Here is an 18,772-nt window from a genome sequence, read left to right as displayed (position 1 = left end):
ACCAGCCCAGGAGCTGCGGGAGACGGGCAGAGAGAGACCGGCGACCCTGCAGCGATCAGGGGCAGAGGGCCGCGCGGCGGGCGGTGCCAGGGAGAAGCGCCAGTACCGCCCCGCTAGCTGCAACCTGAAGAGCTGAAGCCGCCCGGACGCAGCTCCAGCTGCATCAACATGTCTCGTGTTGCTGCCCCACGGGCCGCGGGAGGGACCCGAGAGGCCGGGCTGGGGCTGAAGCGGGACAGGGACTGATCTTCGGGCGCTGGCAGCCTAAGGGAGTCTGGCCCTTTAAGGCGCTCTGGTGCGGCTCTCCCTTTAAGAACCGGCCCCGCCCCCCACACCGTGAGCCTTGTGAGCTCCGGTAGTGCCAGGTACGGCGTGGGGGAATTGTTGAGCCCCTCTCGCCCCCGCTTCCGCGTGCCTGGGGTGGGGAGTGCCGGGGCAGGGCAGGGGTCCTGTTGTCCGGGCGGCTGGCGGGAGGGGCAGCGGGGGCGCGGGATTCGTTGGGGAGGCCGCGGCCTTGCTGTCCTGCAGAACGGGTGTCCTCTCCCGGGCCTGCGGCAGGAGGACTTGGGGAGGACGGAGGGAGCTCAGGGAGATCCCGCTCATGGCCCATGGGGTCCCGCGCCCCGGGGCGGCGGGAGGCGGAGGCTCTTCCTGGCTACGGTAGTTATGCCTGCCCGGCCTACGCTCAGCCGCTCTGGGAGTCGGGGGGTGAGCGGGCGTTGTGGCGGCATGACTGGAGTTGTCTGGTGTCCCTCGGCAGGCTCCCGGGCCCGCAGGGGAGGGGGGGCTGGTGGGTGGCAGTTGAGTCGGGGCCCGGCACCGCGCGTTCCCGGCAAGTCGGTCACTTTGCGTCGCGTTCACCCGCTGTATGTGCCGCCCTGGGGCCAGGTGCAGGCCCTGCGGCCTTTGGCTCCCTCCCTGACTGGCGCCATGGCCATGAGGGAGCTGGTGGAACCAGAATGTGGGGGCTCCAACCCACTCATGAAACTGGCCGGCCACTTCACCCAGGACAAAGCCTTGCGGCAGGAAGGACTTCAGGGCCCACTGGCCTGGCCCCCTGGGGCTCCTGGACCTGCAGCTGTGAGTGTCATTGGTTGCTCTGCTTGTTGAGCTGGGGCTGGATGTGGGGCCTGCCCATGTCTGGGTGGGTCAGCATGGGATAGGGGTGCACTGGCTGAAGAGGGGTGTGGGGTGAGCAGTATGAGGGGTCTGTGGGTGCAGATAAGTGCAGTGTTGCCTTTTTTTATGGGGAAGGGGATCACAGGGTTACCTGATTTGTCCTGCAGCATTGTGAGGTGAGGGCCTATTTGTGGAAGCTGCATTTGTGGGCACTCAGACTATGTTGGTGGCTGTGGTGAGCTGTATTCTTTACGGTCACAGACCCTACTGTCACAAACCCTAACCCAGAAAGTGGTGGCAGGGGGGGTTGGACTCAACTTATTCCTGCTCCTTTAGCTTCCACATAAGCAGGCAGCTACTGCACGAAAATGCTGACAGGAAAAGAAACTCAAGGAAAAGAAAGGTGTAAACTGAGTGGGTCACAGGGTGTGTGTGGAGAGGGATATGGAGTCAAAGCTGTTGGGGTAATTGCCCACTATTCCTTGTAGGTATCCAAACCACTGGGAGCAGCCACTGAAGATGAGGTAAGACTAGATTGATGCACCTCCTTACTATTTTTCTCATCAACACTGTTTGCTATTTTTCCCCTTATCTGATATTAATATTTCCTTCTGACAAGCCCATTTGTTTTTCCCATGCTCTGTGGCTTTGCCTGTTCCATCTTCTTTGCTATGTTTGTAATCCTTTTATGTCAGCTGGTTGGAGAGTTCCTGCAAGAGCAGAACGCACCTTTACTGTCCCATGCACCCCAGACATTTAAGATGGATGACCTGTTGGCTGAGATGCAAGAGATTGAACAGTCGAGCTTTCGACAGGCCCCTCAGCGAGGTGAGGGAAACTAGAGGAGGTGGAGAGCTGGAAAAGATCTTGGAGTTATGATGGAGCTCCTAGCAGTGTGGTTCCAATCTATTCAGCACTTATGAGATTGTATCTGGAGTATTGTTTACCAGATTTGGGCTTTCCAGTACATTGACATACTGGAACAAGTCCAATGGAAATCAGTAAGGTGTCGGGGACAGGAATACATGGTGTGAGAGGAAAGGCTGAGGGAAATGCATTTGTTCAGCCTGGTGAGGAGGAATCTTAAGCGGGGGGTGGCAGGGGCGGGATAGAGTGTCTAGTAGCTTTCTTCAGCAGTCACAGCCAGGATCTTCACAATGATACACAGCAAAATGATGAGGTGCAATGGACACAACTTGCAGAAAGGGAAACTGACTAGAAGTAAGGAAACATTTCTTCCCTTTGAGGGTGGTTCAGTACTGGAACAGGTGCCTGGGGAAGGCTGGGTAATTGCTAGCCTTGGACAAGTTCAGAAGTTACCTAATGAATTCCCTGAGCAAACTGATCTCTAGCTTTAGTGTTGACCTGCTGTGAGAACAGTAGCAACCTCCAGAGATTCCTTCCAAGTGGAATCTTTCTGTGCTTTTATTCTAACAAGGAGAAAGACCAGACAGGATGAGGGCTGGCCTGGAACACTTAAATGATGCCTTTGAGTGCTCCAATACTCACTTTTGTTTTTTCTTCTTGTAGCTCCAGGTGTGGCCGCCCTGGCACTGTCTGAAAACTGGACCCAGGAATTCTTGGCTGCAGCAGATAGTGCTGGTGATGTCTCTTCAGATTACAATGAGGCTGACTGGTCACAGGAGTTCATTGCTGAAGTGACAGGTGAAGGGTCCCTTTTGGAATTACAGTCAAGATGTTACCCAGTCACATGCCTGTGTATAATGGAATGTTACTGCATGCGAAATTGGAGTAATGCTTTTGACCCAGCGGTCAGTATTTACTGTAGCAACTTTAACGGGGAGGTGGTGGGTGAGGCTGCTTTGTGATGGCTTAGCCAAATGGTGAACAATGTGGTGTGGTAGCTTTTAATCAGGTGTAAGGGTCTTTTGTTTTTAGCTTGGGTTACTTGGAGAACTTAGGAGAAGCAGGCTATTCAAACTGTTTTTATACGAGTTATTATGATTCAAATCATGCAAATTCTGGAGATGGCCTAGTACTGCTTCTTGCTTACATATTCTGTAATTCCCTCTCTTAAGGCTATATTTGCCTTCGATACAAATGTGAATATTACTTAGTGTGCTTGGTGAAATACTTTTTGTCCATTTCATGGAGGTAGAGGGATGTTGCATGTTCTAAATGTGCAAAGTCAATGTTTCTGGCCTAAAGGTTAAGCTCTTCATTTCAAGCAAGCCAGTAGTTTCTCTGAAAAGCCATCCTGCATTGTGTATAGAACTGGGGCTGGAATGGAGTCCTGTTGTCATCCATGACCTAATCTGGAAGTTATGAGTAAGTTTTAAGTAGATGCTAGTCCCTTCTCCAGGAGTGGCCACTGTGGAGAACCAGGTAGTCTCATCCTTTGACCTTCGCTCTTTAAATTTCTGGGGATATAAATCAGCATTTACAAAGGTTTTCATGAAAGTTCTGAGAAAACCTAGTGTTTTGTTGGCTGTGCTTTTGACAGAGACTTGTAATGCATTGCTGATTTTCTTGACCTACATTGTACCCTACATGGAGTAGATGAAAATATTGTGGAACTAAAGCAGAAAGTCATAAGGTTATAGGCGCCACAGTGACATATGTATTAATACATAGTCTGAACCTAAGGCTTGATTATTATTATTACTTTGGTTTTTTTTAGATCAGAATAAACAAAGAAGAAACAGGTGTAAACGATATTTTTTTGAAGAGGTCTTCTCTGTATGTTAGCTAACTGTGTAAAGTGGAGAGAGCAAAATGTGAAGCTAATTTGAATGATGATCTGCCTGTTTTACTGTTTTCCCCATTCTTCCTAATGTCCTATGCAGATCCGCTGTCTGTGTCTCCTGCCAAGTGGGCAGAAGAATACCTAGAGCAGTCAGAGGAGAAACTGTGGCTTGGGGACTTAGAAGACCAGTCTTTGGCAGATAAATGGTGAGTCTGTCTTCTCAAGGCTAGTTATTGCTGCTTGGGTGGGTGAAGTTGGATGTGTGATAGAAAATCTGCTATGGTCTGAATGCTTTTCAGTCATTTAACCTAGATTAATGTACTCAGGCCTTTAGTTTCAGAGAAAGGGGGAAACAATGCTTGGAGACTGAAGTTTTTAAGGGATCCTAGCTTTTCTATTTTCTAGTTCCAAGAAGATATTGTGATCATGTAGGCTAACTTAATCTCATGCCTAATGTGAAGGTCCTTAAAATTATTTCAGGAGCAGAACATTTTTCCACAACAGATGCTTTTTTAGAGTTAGAGATCTTAAGGACTAGACTCTACTAGTTGTAAACTTTCACCACTTTATTCTCCTTATCCAACAAACCACATTCAGCCTTTCCTGTGCATATTTCTAGATTCAGCCTTCTAGACATTATTTTAATGTGCTTTTGTGTTGTAGACTGAGGAACCAGTCTACTGCTATGGATCTTCTCTGTATAGGTACCTCCTGACTACAGTCAAGCTTTTCAATTAAAGAAGCAAAGCACAAGCAAGCAATTTGGGCTGCTTAGATTTTTTCCCTCAAAGAGATTTTGCATTTTTGGATTTTCCTTCCTCATGGCTCTTGCCTTTTCTGAGACCTTTCTGCAAATATGGACGTTATTGCCACCCGTTCCAAAGACTTCACCAAGACTGAGTGTAGTGATAACAGCTGGGACTACTCTTATCTTGCTGTAAGCTAGACAACACATTGAGTTGTGTGCTTGCTATGAGCCCTCAATCCTCTATGGAGCTGATGCATTTCCAAGATGTTGTTCCTCTTCCATGAGCACGACCTACTTTCTTTGTTCCTAGATATGTGACCTTGTTTTAGGTAGTGCTGAAACTTGCAGTGTCTGATAGAATCCTTGCCAAGGAGTCCAGACTGTTCTTCAGAACTGTGCTGTCACTGTAATTGTTTAATTTTGCTACTGTTTTTGTCAGTCAGTTAACCTAGTAGCAATTTTAATTTTTTGCAGATGGATAAAAGTACTGAATCACTGAAGAGAACCCCAGAGACTTTGCGGGGTGAGGGGAGGGGTGTATCCCTCCATACTGTTGTCTAGCCCATTGTGTAGACTGTTGTAAGTGAAAGAGTCCATGGTTGCCTGTTGTAAGATAATCCCTTTTACTGCCTCTGAACACAGGTATGAGGAATATCAACCTGAGGATGATCTTAAGAAAACTGTTAGTGATTTCCTCTCTAAAGTGGATGATCCAAAACTCAAGAATTCTGAGGTGAGAAATTCCATGACTGGTGTTGACAGATACCTAGCGTGAGTAAAGGGTGTGGGGAATTGGAAAGGGGGAAGACAGTGAAGAAATAAAGCCTCTTGTTGTCCTGCATTCCATTTCTTCCCTGATTATTGGAAGCTCAATCCCTACCATTCACTCTAGATATTATCCATGTCTGCCACATGATGAGTCTTGACCTCTACCTTTTTGGGCCATTTGTGCTCACTTTGCAAAGAGAAGTCCTCTTAGTGAAGGAGAGGGGCATGGGTGGAGGGCTTGTTGACAAAACATCTGCCCAGCTCCACCCTTGTTTCATTTCTCTGCCACAGTTCCTAAAGTTTGTCTGCCAGATCGGAGATGGGAGGGTATCGATCGAAGCTAATCAGGTGACCCACAGAGACCAAGATCAGGCAGAGCAATGGGCAGCTGAGTTTATACAGCAGCAGGTAGGAGCCCCAGCCATATGTGCTCTGAAGGAGGAAAGCTCTTTTCAACAGTGTGCAGTCTGGGAGTGATAGAGAATGGCAAGTTCAACTTTCAGCAGTGTTCTACTAATGACTAGGCTGGGGGAGGCAAGGGAGGGGCTGCTGGGCTATTCTTAGCAGAATCTAGCCAGAAGTTGGGAAGCTATTTGTGCAGTGTAAGGTTTCTTCCATAGCACCTGGGGGAAAAGGGATATCCAGATGAACTCTCTTCCACTTTACAGGCCATCAGTTCTTGCTGATGGGGAGGAGGGGTCATCACAGACCCTCCTGCTGGTTTGGAATGTGCCCTGACATTGCCAAATTCTAAAAAGAAAGGTGTACTTCTCTTTCCAAACTCCCAGGGGGCATCCGATGCCTGGGTGGATCAGTTTGCACGATCTGGGAACATGGCAACTCTTGATACGGAATTTGAGCAGGCAAAGACTGCTGTGGAGGTAAAGCTGATGGAGGAATTGGGCTGGGGTACCAGCTGAGGGTTACCTCTCTCCTTTGCATACTGTGAGGAGGGCTAGAAACATTTAAGAGGGTGTTCTCTGGGGTGTGTACTGAACTCAGTTTATGGTTGGGTTTCACTATTCACATTCTCTTCTCCCTTCAGTCAGATGTGGACTTCTGGGACAAACTCCAGGCAGAGTGGGAGGAGATGGCCAAGAGGGATGCAGAGGCTCACCCCTGGCTCTCTGATTATGAAGACCTCAGCTCCTCATCATATGACAAGGTAATAGAGAACAGGATCTTTCAGTCCTAGCACTGTGATGGGCTGCCTTGAGGAAACTGGCAGTGTATCTGCCTTGCAGGTGAGCTACACAGGCCTGAAATGCTGCTAGGATTCCTTTTTGCATGGATCTTTTACTGTCACTTGCATCTTCATCCCAGACCAGCCAGGGGTTAAACAAATACGTTTTCACTTGTGCTTGTCTGCAGATGTTGTCTGGTTCTTGTGCAACACCAAATACCAATTGATGCTGGTACTCCTTGGAATGAGTGCAAGTGTTTTCATTCCACCCCAAGCTGGGAGGACCCACCCCATATGTTTAGTCTCTGTTGCAACTTATTCCCTGTCTGGTTTGGGAGAATTTTTCAGCACTGAGCAGGCAGGAAGAAGTGCCATTGTTCTCTGATCTGCTACAAACTAACAGAGGGACAAGGTGCTGGCTGGTCTGCAGGTTGAGCAAGACTAGACTGTACTAAACTGTAGAGAGTGCTTTTCTCCCTAAGCCTGTCTCCTAGCATGAACCCCTGTCTGCCTTCCCTGCTAGGGTTACCAGTTTGAGGAAGATAATCCCATGAGAGATCACCCAGATGCATTTGAAGAGGGGCGGAAGTGCTTGCAGGAAGGTGACCTCCCCAATGCTGTCTTGCTCTTCGAAGCTGCAGTGCAACAGAAGCCGGATCATATGGAGGTGAGTGAAGAGCAGAGATAACAGGCCTTGGCCAGGTGTCTTGCTACTCAGATCCTTTGTTTGTGAGATGTTATGGTGTGTTTAGAAAACTCACTTCAGTGTTAACTGTGCAGAGTGTATGAAAACATCTAGATTTTCTGTGGCTCTGAGTATGTAGCTGATGTATGTAAATCCCCAGGAGGACTGTGAGCAAGAAGGTTTATGACTAAGGTCAGTTACAAAAAGTGTGGAGGCTCTGGACCAAAGCTGTGTAAAATCTTTGGAGCATGTGAGACTATGCAGGAAGCCAAGACAAGGAGTTCTTGTCTCTTAAGTTGCTTCTGTGGAAGTGTATTGGCATTGCAAGTTTGGAGATGCTTATGGCGGATGATAACTGCTTTCAGTATCTGTATTAAGGACTAATTTTGAGCAGCTTGTTAGACTGAGGGTCCTGGTTAGGTCTTCCGTCTAGATGCCAGGAGAACACGGAACTCAAGCAGTTGATAGAGATGGCTTGGGTGTCTTCACAGTTTTTGTTTGAAGCTGTGGGTTAGAGAATTATTTTTATACCGATGACAGATTTTCAGCTCCTACTTTGTTGAATACTTATTTCCATAAAGCACTTCAGCTTCTGTGGGATGAACTGTGAAATGGAATAGTCTGTATGCCTTTCTCCAGAGGTAGAAGATGTGGCTGTTTGCAGGAGGGAGAATGCAAATACACTCGTGTTGTCCATTTCTGGAGTGCTTGCCTTAAGTACCCAGGAACAGAACAAGTCCAGTGGAAATCAGTAAGGCATTCAGGGACCGGAATACATGGTGGAAGAGGAAAGGCTGAGGGAACTGGGTTTGTTCAGCCTGGGGAAAAAGAATATTAAGGGGCAGACATGCTGAATTCTAAATGTGTCTGATTCAAGCCCTGATAATTGGATATTATTGGAAATACCTAATTTGTTATTCCTGAGGTGTTGATGAGAGTGACCTCTTGGAACAGAGGCCCTTGGATTCTGGGAATACAGACTTCTAACTGGAGAACACTATGTAGTTATCACGGGTCAGTTCTTCTTGAGTTGCAGCTAGCTATATGGTGAGGCATTAGAGATTTGAGGCACCGGATTGCCTCTTGCTTGTGGTGGCTTGTGCAGTGTGTCTGGGTCTTTGCTAATGAAACAATTTTCTTGAAACAGTTGATCCTGCATTTTGTGACTTATGTTCAAAATGCTGGTCTTCCATGCTGACAGTCCTGCCAGCTATCTGGCCCTGTTTTTGAGCAAGGGGTGTGGTTATCGACATAAAGTGAACAGGTACTTCGGTTTAGTGCTTTAAGTATTTCCTGTGTCAGCAGCCTGGAGATGGAAGTGGTTTTCATATACTGGTGTGAGGATGATTGAAAATTGGGTAAAATAACAGCGCTTATACTTTCAGATCTGTCGGTCAGCTCCCCAAGATTATCACTTGCTAGTGGACCACTGCACAAGTATATACAGCCTTGGGGGGGTCTCATTATTAGCACTGCCACTTTGCCATTTTGCTCTAGGGAAATGAGATCTGCTTTTGCCTCCTTCCTTTGCATTTTGACCACAGAAGTGGAGATTCTGTGACTTAAAAGTATAAAACTGCCAACAGTTTCTTTATGATAGATCTCCATGTAGACATTCACTTTGTTTCACAGCAACAACACCAGTTTTATTGTCCTTTAGAACCTATGTGCCATAAAGTATTTATGTCTTCTGAAAGAAACTTATCTGTGGCTAATGGGTATACTTGCCTATATTTGGTCTCGCTCTAAAAATGTGTGGGATAATATGGTGAATTTAATCCATGTCTGTGGTTTATCGGCTGATCTTTTTCTCTGGATATGAAGAAGTATGACTTTCTGTATCTCTGTCTTCTCCAGGCCTGGCAATATTTGGGAACCACCCAAGCAGAGAATGAACAGGAGCTTTTGGCAATCAGTGCCCTTAGACGGTGAGTGTTGCAGAAGAGCTTCTGAGCATGGCTCTTCATCTAGTGCATAGTGCCACAAGGATCATATGGCTTGCATGGTGTACTCTGTCTTGATTATGTTACCTCCTGTGTCTGGGTACTGTGTTTACTTTTCTTTGACCTTCAGGTGCTTGGAACTGCAGCCTGGGAACTTGACAGCACTTATGGCTTTAGCGGTCAGCTTCACTAATGAGTCCTTACAGAAGCAGGCGTGTGAGACCCTGCGGGACTGGTTACGCCATAAACCAGACTATGCCCACCTGCTGGAGAAGGAACCGGAGGAGAGTGTCTCAGGAGCAAACCTGGGGCCTTCCAAGCGTGCCCTAGGTTCCCTGCTGTCTGAGTGAGTTAGGGTGACAAATTAGGGCCTTCAGCTGAAAGACTTCTTGGAGGGTTGTGACTGGTTCAGGCAGGAGCGGAGGTAGCAACCTAAGGCCAGCTCTCTTTACAGTACACTGATATCCTTTTTCTGTGCTTTTCCAGCTCGCTGTTCATGGAGGTAAAAGAGCTTTTCTTAGCAGCCGTGCGCAGCAACCCCTTGACCGTGGATCCTGATGTTCAGTGTGGCCTGGGTGTCCTTTTCAACCTTAGTGGCGAGTACGAGAAGGCTGTGGATTGCTTCAGTGCTGCGCTCAGTGTGCGCCCCAATGTAAGAAAGGGCAGAGTGGTTGCTGGAGATACCTGGAGGTGTGAAGGTTTGGGTGGAGGTGCTACTTGTATGGGTGGTACACTTTTGGAGTGGAAGAATAAGACAGACACATGGTGGAGGGAGGGTTGACTTGAAGCTTTAAAAGATCCAGTTTATTTCAGCCCTTTCTCTCGGCCTGCTCTTCCAGGACCATCTTCTATGGAACAAGCTTGGTGCCACCCTGGCCAATGGGAATCGGAGTGAGGAAGCTGTGGCTGCATATCGGCGGGCACTGGAGCTCCAGCCAGGATATATCCGCTCTCGCTACAACTTGGGCATCAGTTGCATCAACTTAGGCGCTCACCGGTGAGCATAGGACGGGCAGATCTGCTGAGACCCATGAGTGTGCCTGTGTTTATGAGGGAAACTGATAGGTGACTGGGGCAGTGCCATGCGTTGCCTGTAGCCTTCCCTTGGCATACAAGAGCAGAGTGAATGTGGAGACTCTGCTCTGAGAACAAAATATAAAGCAGATGCACTTGGAGTAGAGGCCATCTGGACTTCAGTTTCTGTTAAGAGGGGAGAAAGGGGATTGTTAATGGTTCTGGAGTAAGTCAGGACCTTGTGAACAGGAGGAAACTTTTGGAGTGGAAGTACTTCAGAAGTAAATGGGGGAGGGAGTAAGAGATGTACCACATTGTCCAGTAAACCTGTCTATGTTCTCATATTGACAGTGAGGCTGTGGAGCACTTCTTAGAGGCTTTGCACATGCAGCAGAAGAGCAGAGGTCCACGGGGGCAGCAAGGCGCTATGTCTGACAACATCTGGAGCACCCTCCGCATGGCCCTCTCTATGCTGGGGCAGAGTGACTTGTATGGGGCAGCTGATGCTCATGATCTTCCCACACTGCTTCAGGCATTTGGCCTCCAGCAGTGATTCTGGGATGGGCTTCCCTGTGAGTGCAGGGTTGGCTCAGCCCAGCAGTGAACTTCCTTAGAGAGAAAGTGTTCACTAGGGTTCACACATATCTCCGCTGTGGTAGGGACGATCATTGGAAACCGTTTTTCAAGGACCTCCACTAAGTGTGCAACTTCCCCTGCCTGTCTGTTGTGGCCTGAGCATCTCTGAGAGGTTCATGTTACTTCCATGGCTGACTGACAGACACTCTGCTGGTAGGCATATGATCAAAGTGGGGAAGACAACACCATCCAGCCCTTCTGCCAGGCTGCATTTGCAGTAATGCCCAGCTTGGCTATGAGACCTTGTGGTGACCATTCTGCAGGGATTACCTGCTGGAAGCCTCTTGAGTGAAGGTTGCTTTGGTGGGGTGGGATTGCCATTTGGTGCAAGGGTGGAAAATTCTGGGTTTTGAGCATGCTTCCCCCATGTATGTGCTTGCATGTGTGTATATGTGGGTTGCCAGGGAAAACTGGGGTCAGCAGTCCCTTTTTCTGGGTACTAGTAACTTCACGGTACAGCCAGATGCTAGTTTCTCAGTGTCTCTTAATGAACCTTCAGAGAGTGGAGTATTATGCTAGGGACACAGGTGGAGGCCCTTAGCTTGTCAGAATAGGAGCATATCCCAGAATTCATTCCTGAGGGAATGCAATAGGAATAAAAGTCTAAAATGTAACCTCCCCTCCCAGAATATGGTGGGGAAGGGGTGAAGTCTTAATTTTCACTTGATAATCTTATTGTTTTTCCTTTGTGCAGAAGTTTCCATCTTGTCTGCAACTGGATCTTGTTAATTATAAATATCTGTATATGATTCTGTTGGGGAAAATGTTTTTTAATTGTAAAGTATTTTGTATAATAAAGGGGGAGAATTAAAATTGCCAAAATGACCTCTTCCTCTGTGCCTCTGGAGCTGCATGCGTTGAGTAATACTGATCTCTGGGGTTTTCAAAAGATAGGTCAGAGTCTCTCACAGTTTCTGTCATCCCTTTTGACCCAGGTTTTGTTTCACTGGTAGCCCATATACAAATAAAGGATAAAGGACCTCATTTTGGTGTAACCTCAGGCTTCAGTTCTGTGAGCCAGTAGAACTTCCCTGTACCAAAATATCTTTTTGTGTGTGTGTGGTTTTGGTGTTTGTTTGTTTCGGTTCTGTTTGTGTTTGTTTGTTTTGGGTTGTTTTTTTTCTCCTCCTTGCTTAGGTTTAAGTGTCAGTGAAGCATTCTTTTCCATTTTCTTGCCACCTGCAGTGACAGAAGTTGTGTTACATTTTATCACCTCTTTGGGGAACCTGACTGCTTCAATAGTCAAGACCAGGGGCTTAGACAGCACTTAATCCATCCTCTTGTATCAGGCACCTGTTTCTTCATGCCTCTATCTCAGAGGCTTGTTTTTCTCTCGCTACTGCAACAATCAAGAGCAGAAAGTATGTGCAGAGAATAGTTCTTGCTGTTTGTTTTCTGAGCTCTAGCTTCCCCTGTGTCTCCCATCCAGCACTGTGGCACTGAAACCTGCATGCACTGTTCTGCAATTGCTGTAATGCATGCAGAACAATTAACTGCTTCTGCTATCTAAAAGGAAGGAAAGCACTGCCTCTGTGTCCTGGTCACGCATGTTGCCCCCGGTCAGAGATGTGACTTTGTTTTTTACTGATCTCAGTTCTCCTGTCAGATTCTTCTCTGCTCAACAGAAGAAAATATTAGTGCCTATGCTGTTCCTCACCTGCGGTCCAGATGTTTTCCCTTCTCCAGTTCTCTGCTGTCCCTCTCACCACCAATTTCCCTTGCCTCTTTGCTGCATCATATTGCTCTCTGTTCATGCTCCTATTATAACTGCTTGGCCTTTACTTTTTCTCATCCCCAAGTGCCATTAATGCCTTTCCTCTCCTTGGTGTCCTAGTTGTCTCAATTTCCCTTGCCACTTACTTAATCTTCTGACTTTGTGCTTCCTGTCGTTCCCTATAACACATCCCTTCCTGTCCCTGTAACTAGAGTGGCTGTCATTGTTCTCTCTCCCTGTAAATCGTTCTCGCTTCCTTCCCTCCCTTCATCTCATAGCATCGGTGCTACCTTTGCTAAGGACAGATCTTGGCCTAGACATGAGTCCCTATTTAGTCTCGCAGAGCTGAGTGAAGATTGGGCTGCCTTTGTCCAGACCATATCTAACTTCGTCCTGTTAAGGATTGTCTTTAGGAATGGAGCAGTGTTGCAGGGAACAGCTGCTGGCCCATCATATCTGCATTCTAGTGCCAGTTCATACCTTTTGCCTGCCTTCTGCCAGCCTATCTCTGGCTATCTCTGAATCAGGCTTGCACTGAAGGTCAGTAAGTATCCTGACCCTCCTCTTGAAGTGGGGGAAGTAGCAGCGTCTAGTGTGCATTTCCAGCCACATCTATTGTGAAGCCCTGCTGGACAGCAGGGTTGGGTAGCAGGTACTGGGCATTTTAGATTTGCAGAAAGATAAGGCAGTTAAGGGACATTTGGAGGTCCTTAATCCAGCCACATGGTCAGAACAGGCCTGACTTGAATGCTGGATCAAATAGCTGAGGGCCTTATAAATGACTGTGCTCTGCAGTTTTTGTACGTTCCCTTCTTGTACTTTCCACAATGAATAAAACAATGGCAGTGCCTGTGACCACTAAAAGTGAGGGATCATAGCCCTTCTTTGTTCTTCACCAAATCCATGGGCATCACAGGACACAAACTAGATATTTCATAGGGTGCTGGACATGTGGTCAAAGGGAAGGGTACATGTTCTTCCACCCACATTTGTTGCTGTTTCTGCTGTATTATTTCCTTCAGTGATTTATTTATTTGCTGCTTGAGGCCCCAAGAAGGCTTAGAATTTCTTGTCTCTTTTGGTGTTGGCCTTACCCAACACTCAACTGGGACATATCAGCAAATGAAAATTTGTGCTTTGAGGTCCTTATACCTCTAGCTGCAGTGCTCGTCATTAGCTTCCATATTTGTCAAGAAGGTGGTTGTATACTCTGCTTTACCACTGCAGTTTCCTTATCTTGAGCTGCTGAGCCTCATTATGGTTCTGGGTTTTCTTGAGTTATAATCCCCAGATTTCTTTTTTTTTTTTTTTTGGGTCACATGCTCCTACCTCTTTTGCCTGTGTGTGTTGAAGTCTTTCCAGTTCAGAAGGGACTCAGACCAATCCTTCTTCAGAGGAATGCTCGGGGGTGGTGACATGAAGTGGGTATTCATGGAAAGAATGGATACTCATGGCAAGCATATAGCAGGTGCTTTCCCAGATTCTCCAGGAGTCCGGTGCCTAAAGACTAATTAACTCATAAGTTGCATCAGTATATTTGTTTAATGGCCTTTGAGTTTATTCTCTGCCTGTATCTTGTTGACTTTAAAACCAGGTGGTGCTTTTGATGTCTACAATGTCGTATTGGATGGACAAGAGAACTGTATTTAGGTATCCAAGTGTTTTCTTTAGTTTTAAGCCTGCTACCTCTTCCTTTGTGGTCTCCTACTTCTGGTACTGTAAGGCATAGCAAATAATTGATTTTGGAGGTCACCCTCCTATACTTCTATTAATCTCTCTTGCTCCCTTCTTCAGTGTCTCCTTTGTAAATAAGATGGTTTAGTACAGTCCACTTCTTCCCACGGGGATCCCTTTCCCTACCACTGTACCACATTCTCCTGTATCTTTTCTACTTTTACTGCATTGCAAATATTTCCTTCGTACCTTAGCCTGCCTCGGGGCCCTGACCACAAACGCCATGCCTCTTTCTTCCTCTGAGTCAGTCCCTGATGCTCAGAAAACTTTTGCCAGGAATGTCTACTCCTGAGGAAGGACTGAAAGTGGCACAGCAGATCTCTCACCAGCAGCAGCAAAGACAGGCCACTTTGTCAGAGCAGACTCTGGCTCTCCATGTGGTGGTCTCTTGTTCACCTCAGCGCATGCTTCCTTGCTCCCACCAAAGACAAGGAGAAACCTTTCACCAGTCACCGCTCTGCTTAGTATGACAAAGCATTGTCTGGTATTGCCTCATTTGAGATTTGAAACCTTAAAACTCTGTAACTGTCTGTGACTTCAGGAAGAGTTGTAGGTACAGAGATCCCCTGAAAAATCTCTCTTGCATTTCTTAAGCAGAAATGACACCTACTGTTGAGTAGAGAACCAGGTCGCTGAAGGGTACAGGAGCACAACCTCCTAAAACAGCATGAGAGAAATAAAATGCTGGATGCATTTTCTGAATGTGTGGCTCTTGTGAGCTGGAAGAGCTTTCCCAGCCAAATGCGGTGCTCTGAAGCTAGGATCTTTTAGAGCTTTTTTTCTTTCTTTCTTTATTTTTTTTTTTTTGGCCCTGGTACTAAGAACCTCATTAGTCTGAGCCTTTGGGTTTGCAGATTCCAGCTTAGCAACCATGCCATGGAAACCCATTTGCACATTTGTTAAACCGAGGGGCAGAAAGCAACCCAGTTGGATTTCTGCCATTTTGAGGTAAACAATTGTTCAGAGTTTGTTACCTTTCCCTTTGTCTGGGAAGGGGAGACTACGAGAAGGAAGTAATAGTTAGGAAAGCTCTTCTCTGTTATTTCTGGCTTCTGTTTCTTGTCAAGTGGGATTTAAAAGGCTTTAGTCACTCCATGTTTACTCTGCCTCTCTTTCAGCACATCTGTTGTGGAGCTTGCTCCCAGTGCTGTGAGTGGATGTGCAGCACTCATCCAATTGGGCACTATTGTCCCTCTTTTAGTCTTTGCTGAAAAAGCAGCGTTGTCCACTTTACTGAGCACTGGCAATTGGAGAGTGCAGTAAAACACAGCAGCAAACAGAGAGAAATGAAAAAAAAATGGGAGTTTGTGTGAGATACCAGGCAAAAAAGGAAGCCTCTTTTTTCCCTCAAGGGTTTGGCAGTGAATATATTTATTAGTGGGTGGGCTGTTTGCAGTTTGGGGTTCTGTGGTCCAGTTGCATGTTCCCATGTTGTAGTTTTGGGGGCTGTTTTGTTTGAGAAACAGAAGTTTGAGAGCCAAAAGTGAGAAAGACATTTCTTCTTTGTGATGAAGAATTACTTGACCAGTCCTAACAACTGCCAGGATAGTAAAACTTGAAAAGCCACCTTCCCCAACCACATAACCCTCTCCAATACAAACTAGTGTACTGCTCCCTTGAGTCCACAACTACTAGACAAAATAGTAATTGGGAACTGGAGAGATGCAGTTCATGTGTGATGTTACTTTTTTACCCCATTATTTTAAAATAAGGCAAAAGAGATGTGTAATTATTGAGATACAAACTGGTGTATTCACTGTGGTGAAGTGTGGGAACACAAGAGGATCTGGAGGGGGAAGGAGTTTGTTTGTTAATTTGAATTTTCTGCCATTTTATCTTTTCCAGAACTGTGTGGTGGATGCATACATGATATCCACAGCCTTAAGTGAAATTGTTTTAACACTCTGCAATCTAGTAGAAAATAGAATCCAGCAGGACAATGATGAAGAAGCTGACCACAGGGGAAAGAAAAGTAAATAAATACAGAAGAGCCTTGATGTGTTTGGAAATCTTTCCATGGGAGAACAACAAAAAAAAAAAGCTCACTATTAAGCCTCGTAAGAAAAACCTAACCAAACAAAAACTACCTAATTTTATGAAAAAAAAATCTTTTAGTAATTTTTGCTCCAAATCACAAAAAGGTTTCATTTGTTCAGACGTGGTTTATTTTTTTTCCCCATAATGTAGTTCTGCACATTTTCAAAGACTTTGGATGTTCTCTGTGTCTCTTGTTGATTCTTCTGCTTTTTGTCTGCTGAGAGCAAAAGAAGAAGGGTTTTCCCTTTTCAAGTTTTCTTCTTTTTGTTTTCACTTTTGTCACACACTTCCTTTCCTGGATTTTGAGATACTGCTATTTCTGGAGGAGGGGAGTGTGGGGAAATTTGGCTAAAGTAATGTCCCATAAGAAAAACTAACTAAGAAAAAAAACCCCTATGCGAGGGAGAAAATCACGGACTCCATACAATCCAATGTGAATTCAAGCAAAGTCATTTATTGCTTGTAAGGATTCTCCTTAAGTATCCTTTTGACCTGTCCACGCACCATCCGTGCACTTGAAGGCTGCATGTAATTGGACAATAGCTACTGTTCACATGCTGCAAGCTAACAAGTGATTGGTTTTTACATATCTACACAAGCTTTAGTGCTAAGCAAAAAGTTTCTACAAAATTGCTAACTAGCTGACTTGTCTTTTCTTCACTTGCTGAAGGCTGCACAAAGTCACATAAGGCACGTAGGCTGCTTGACTCTCTTGTTGGACACATAGGCCTCAGAGGCCTATTCAGTTCAGTTCCATATAATGTCCATTACCTTCAAGAAAATCCCTCAAATCTCCCACAATTCCCCCTGTTTGGTTTTTTTTGCAAGCCAAACACTCACAAAGGCTTTGAATACCATGCATTCAAGCAATTTTAGTAAACAAGGCACAATTAGCAATATAGAAACAATTACAAAGATTGTTATTAATCCGTGTAAAAGCGGACACCTCAGTCATCTTGTAATTTCCACAAAAACCCATATATGCAGATTGAGGCCTGAAAACCATGTTTTTGGGTCTAATAACTTTATGCTATTAGATAATGTTAGCTATTATGTCTTACAGTGCTAATTCTTACAAATTATTCAATTGTTTTGCAGGGCACTGTCTAAATCCTAAATCAGGCCCTGCACAATAGGTGAGACTGATGTTTGGAGGTGTTTTACTTGATTTCGCTCATAAACACTATAATTAAATTTCTATAGTATTACACATATTTAGCACTCTGATAACAGAAAATACAGGTTCAGATATCAGTTAAGGAGATTATTCGAATGCAATACATAAGAATAATGAGGATCCACAACATGCATCCACAACGTCACTCACAAGAAACAAAACTAGAGGCCTCTCACTTAAGGATACTCACAATAAATAATCACTCGCCTGAATTAGGCAAGGGTTTAATCAAGGATATATCTAGTAAATAACCACTCACTCAAATGAGGAGGCGAAGTGTTCTCAATGCCAAGAAGTCTCCTTAGACGGTGTTCCTGTCTAAGGAAAGGGCTCCAGTTCACAGACCCGCAGCTCCGAGAAAAACGCTCAAAGGGCGTCTTTGGTGGGAACCTCGTTTTATAGTCTGATCAGAGTGGCTGTGGGTATTACAACATAGTCCAGAAGCTTCGCAGCTTCTCTGGGCTCGTCCTTTGTTAAGGACCCTGTCAATTGACCAAGGGTCCCACCCCTCCCGTCCCATCAGCTGGTAGAGGTGAAGTCACCTTGCCCCGAGGCAGGGGAGGATGTGACTGACAGCACTGTGGTACCACCCTTAGGTGTGTACTTTGGGACAGGCACAGTAGGGTACAAAAGGTGCTAAAGAGCCATCAATGGTGTCATCGAAGGCTTCAGATCTCAGTGGAATGTGCAACTGCCTCACAACCCACCCCATCATCACAGTTATCTGACAGGCTACTTTGGAGTGGTAATACAGTCATCTCTTGACTCCAAAATAAAAAGGGGGCATTCTGTCGGTGAGTTTGAATGGATCATCATACCTTATGTGTAATTTTCCTGCTATACGTGATCATTACAAATCAACCTACAATAGAATAGAATAATACAAATTACAACAATTACAGTTATTAACAAGTATTGGAGAAGGCTAATCATAGTCATCCTGATAAGGAAAACAAATGCAGTTTTTTCACTCATTAGTCCCCAGTCCAAATAAAGTAAATCTGTATCATTGCTAGCGCCTCTGATTTACAGGGGGCCCAGTACAAACTCAAAACATCTTCTATAGTCATTTTAAATACTTTGCACGTTAAGACTTAGAATGGAAACAAAATCCAAATCACTCTTAACCACTCCTCCATCCCCCATCACTGATAAAAAAGTGAAATTTATCTGACAAACAATTGTTAATTAGTTTCTTATAAATACAGGAGGGGTCTCAACAAAATACTGTTGCATTCAATTAAATTTAATCCAATCCTTGTTTTCCAGCAATTGACCTTCTGTTGGTATCCATGTACCACCTACCC

At 45.6% G+C, this 18,772-nt stretch overlaps 1 protein-coding gene across 3 annotated transcripts; it reads left to right on the top strand.

Annotated features, from left to right (window-relative positions):
* Positions 1–335: 335 nt before the first annotated feature.
* On the top strand, positions 336–11,728 carry PEX5 (peroxisomal biogenesis factor 5). Of its 3 annotated transcripts, none has more exons than XM_080357108.1 (16): positions 336–365; positions 889–1,080; positions 1,608–1,643; positions 1,815–1,947; positions 2,650–2,784; positions 3,927–4,032; positions 5,217–5,307; positions 5,634–5,750; positions 6,131–6,223; positions 6,388–6,507; positions 7,049–7,192; positions 9,068–9,138; positions 9,284–9,499; positions 9,640–9,805; positions 9,993–10,150; positions 10,519–11,728. In XM_080357108.1, the coding sequence occupies exons 2-16, from the start codon at positions 931–933 to the stop codon at positions 10,718–10,720; spliced, it is 1,938 nt and encodes a 645-aa protein (XP_080213234.1). In that variant the 5' UTR covers positions 336–365; positions 889–930; the 3' UTR covers positions 10,721–11,728. The 3 variants fall into 3 exon arrangements, with proteins under 3 accessions (XP_080213234.1, XP_080213236.1, XP_080213235.1); XM_080357109.1 differs by having other exon boundaries at positions 353–365; positions 946–1,080; XM_080357110.1 differs by lacking the exon at positions 5,634–5,750.
* Positions 11,729–18,772: the final 7,044 nt, after the last annotated feature.

This window comes from Nesoenas mayeri (genome assembly GCF_963082525.1).
Source record: "Nesoenas mayeri genome assembly, chromosome: 1".
NCBI classification, from domain to species: domain Eukaryota; kingdom Metazoa; phylum Chordata; class Aves; order Columbiformes; family Columbidae; genus Nesoenas; species Nesoenas mayeri.
This window is presented reverse-complemented; position numbering and strand designations above follow the sequence as displayed.

Bases quoted from the DNA above. Each gene is read 5' to 3' on its own strand.
- PEX5 (XM_080357108.1), top strand. From the start codon at position 931: ATGGCCATGAGGGAGCTGGTGGAACCAGAATGTGGGGGCTCCAACCCA. The intron at 1,081-1,607 runs GTGAGTGTCATT...TATTCCTTGTAG, and splicing joins GGGCTCCTGGACCTGCAGCT to GTATCCAAACCACTGGGAGC. The intron at 4,033-5,216 runs GTGAGTCTGTCT...CTCTGAACACAG, and splicing joins CAGTCTTTGGCAGATAAATG to GTATGAGGAATATCAACCTG.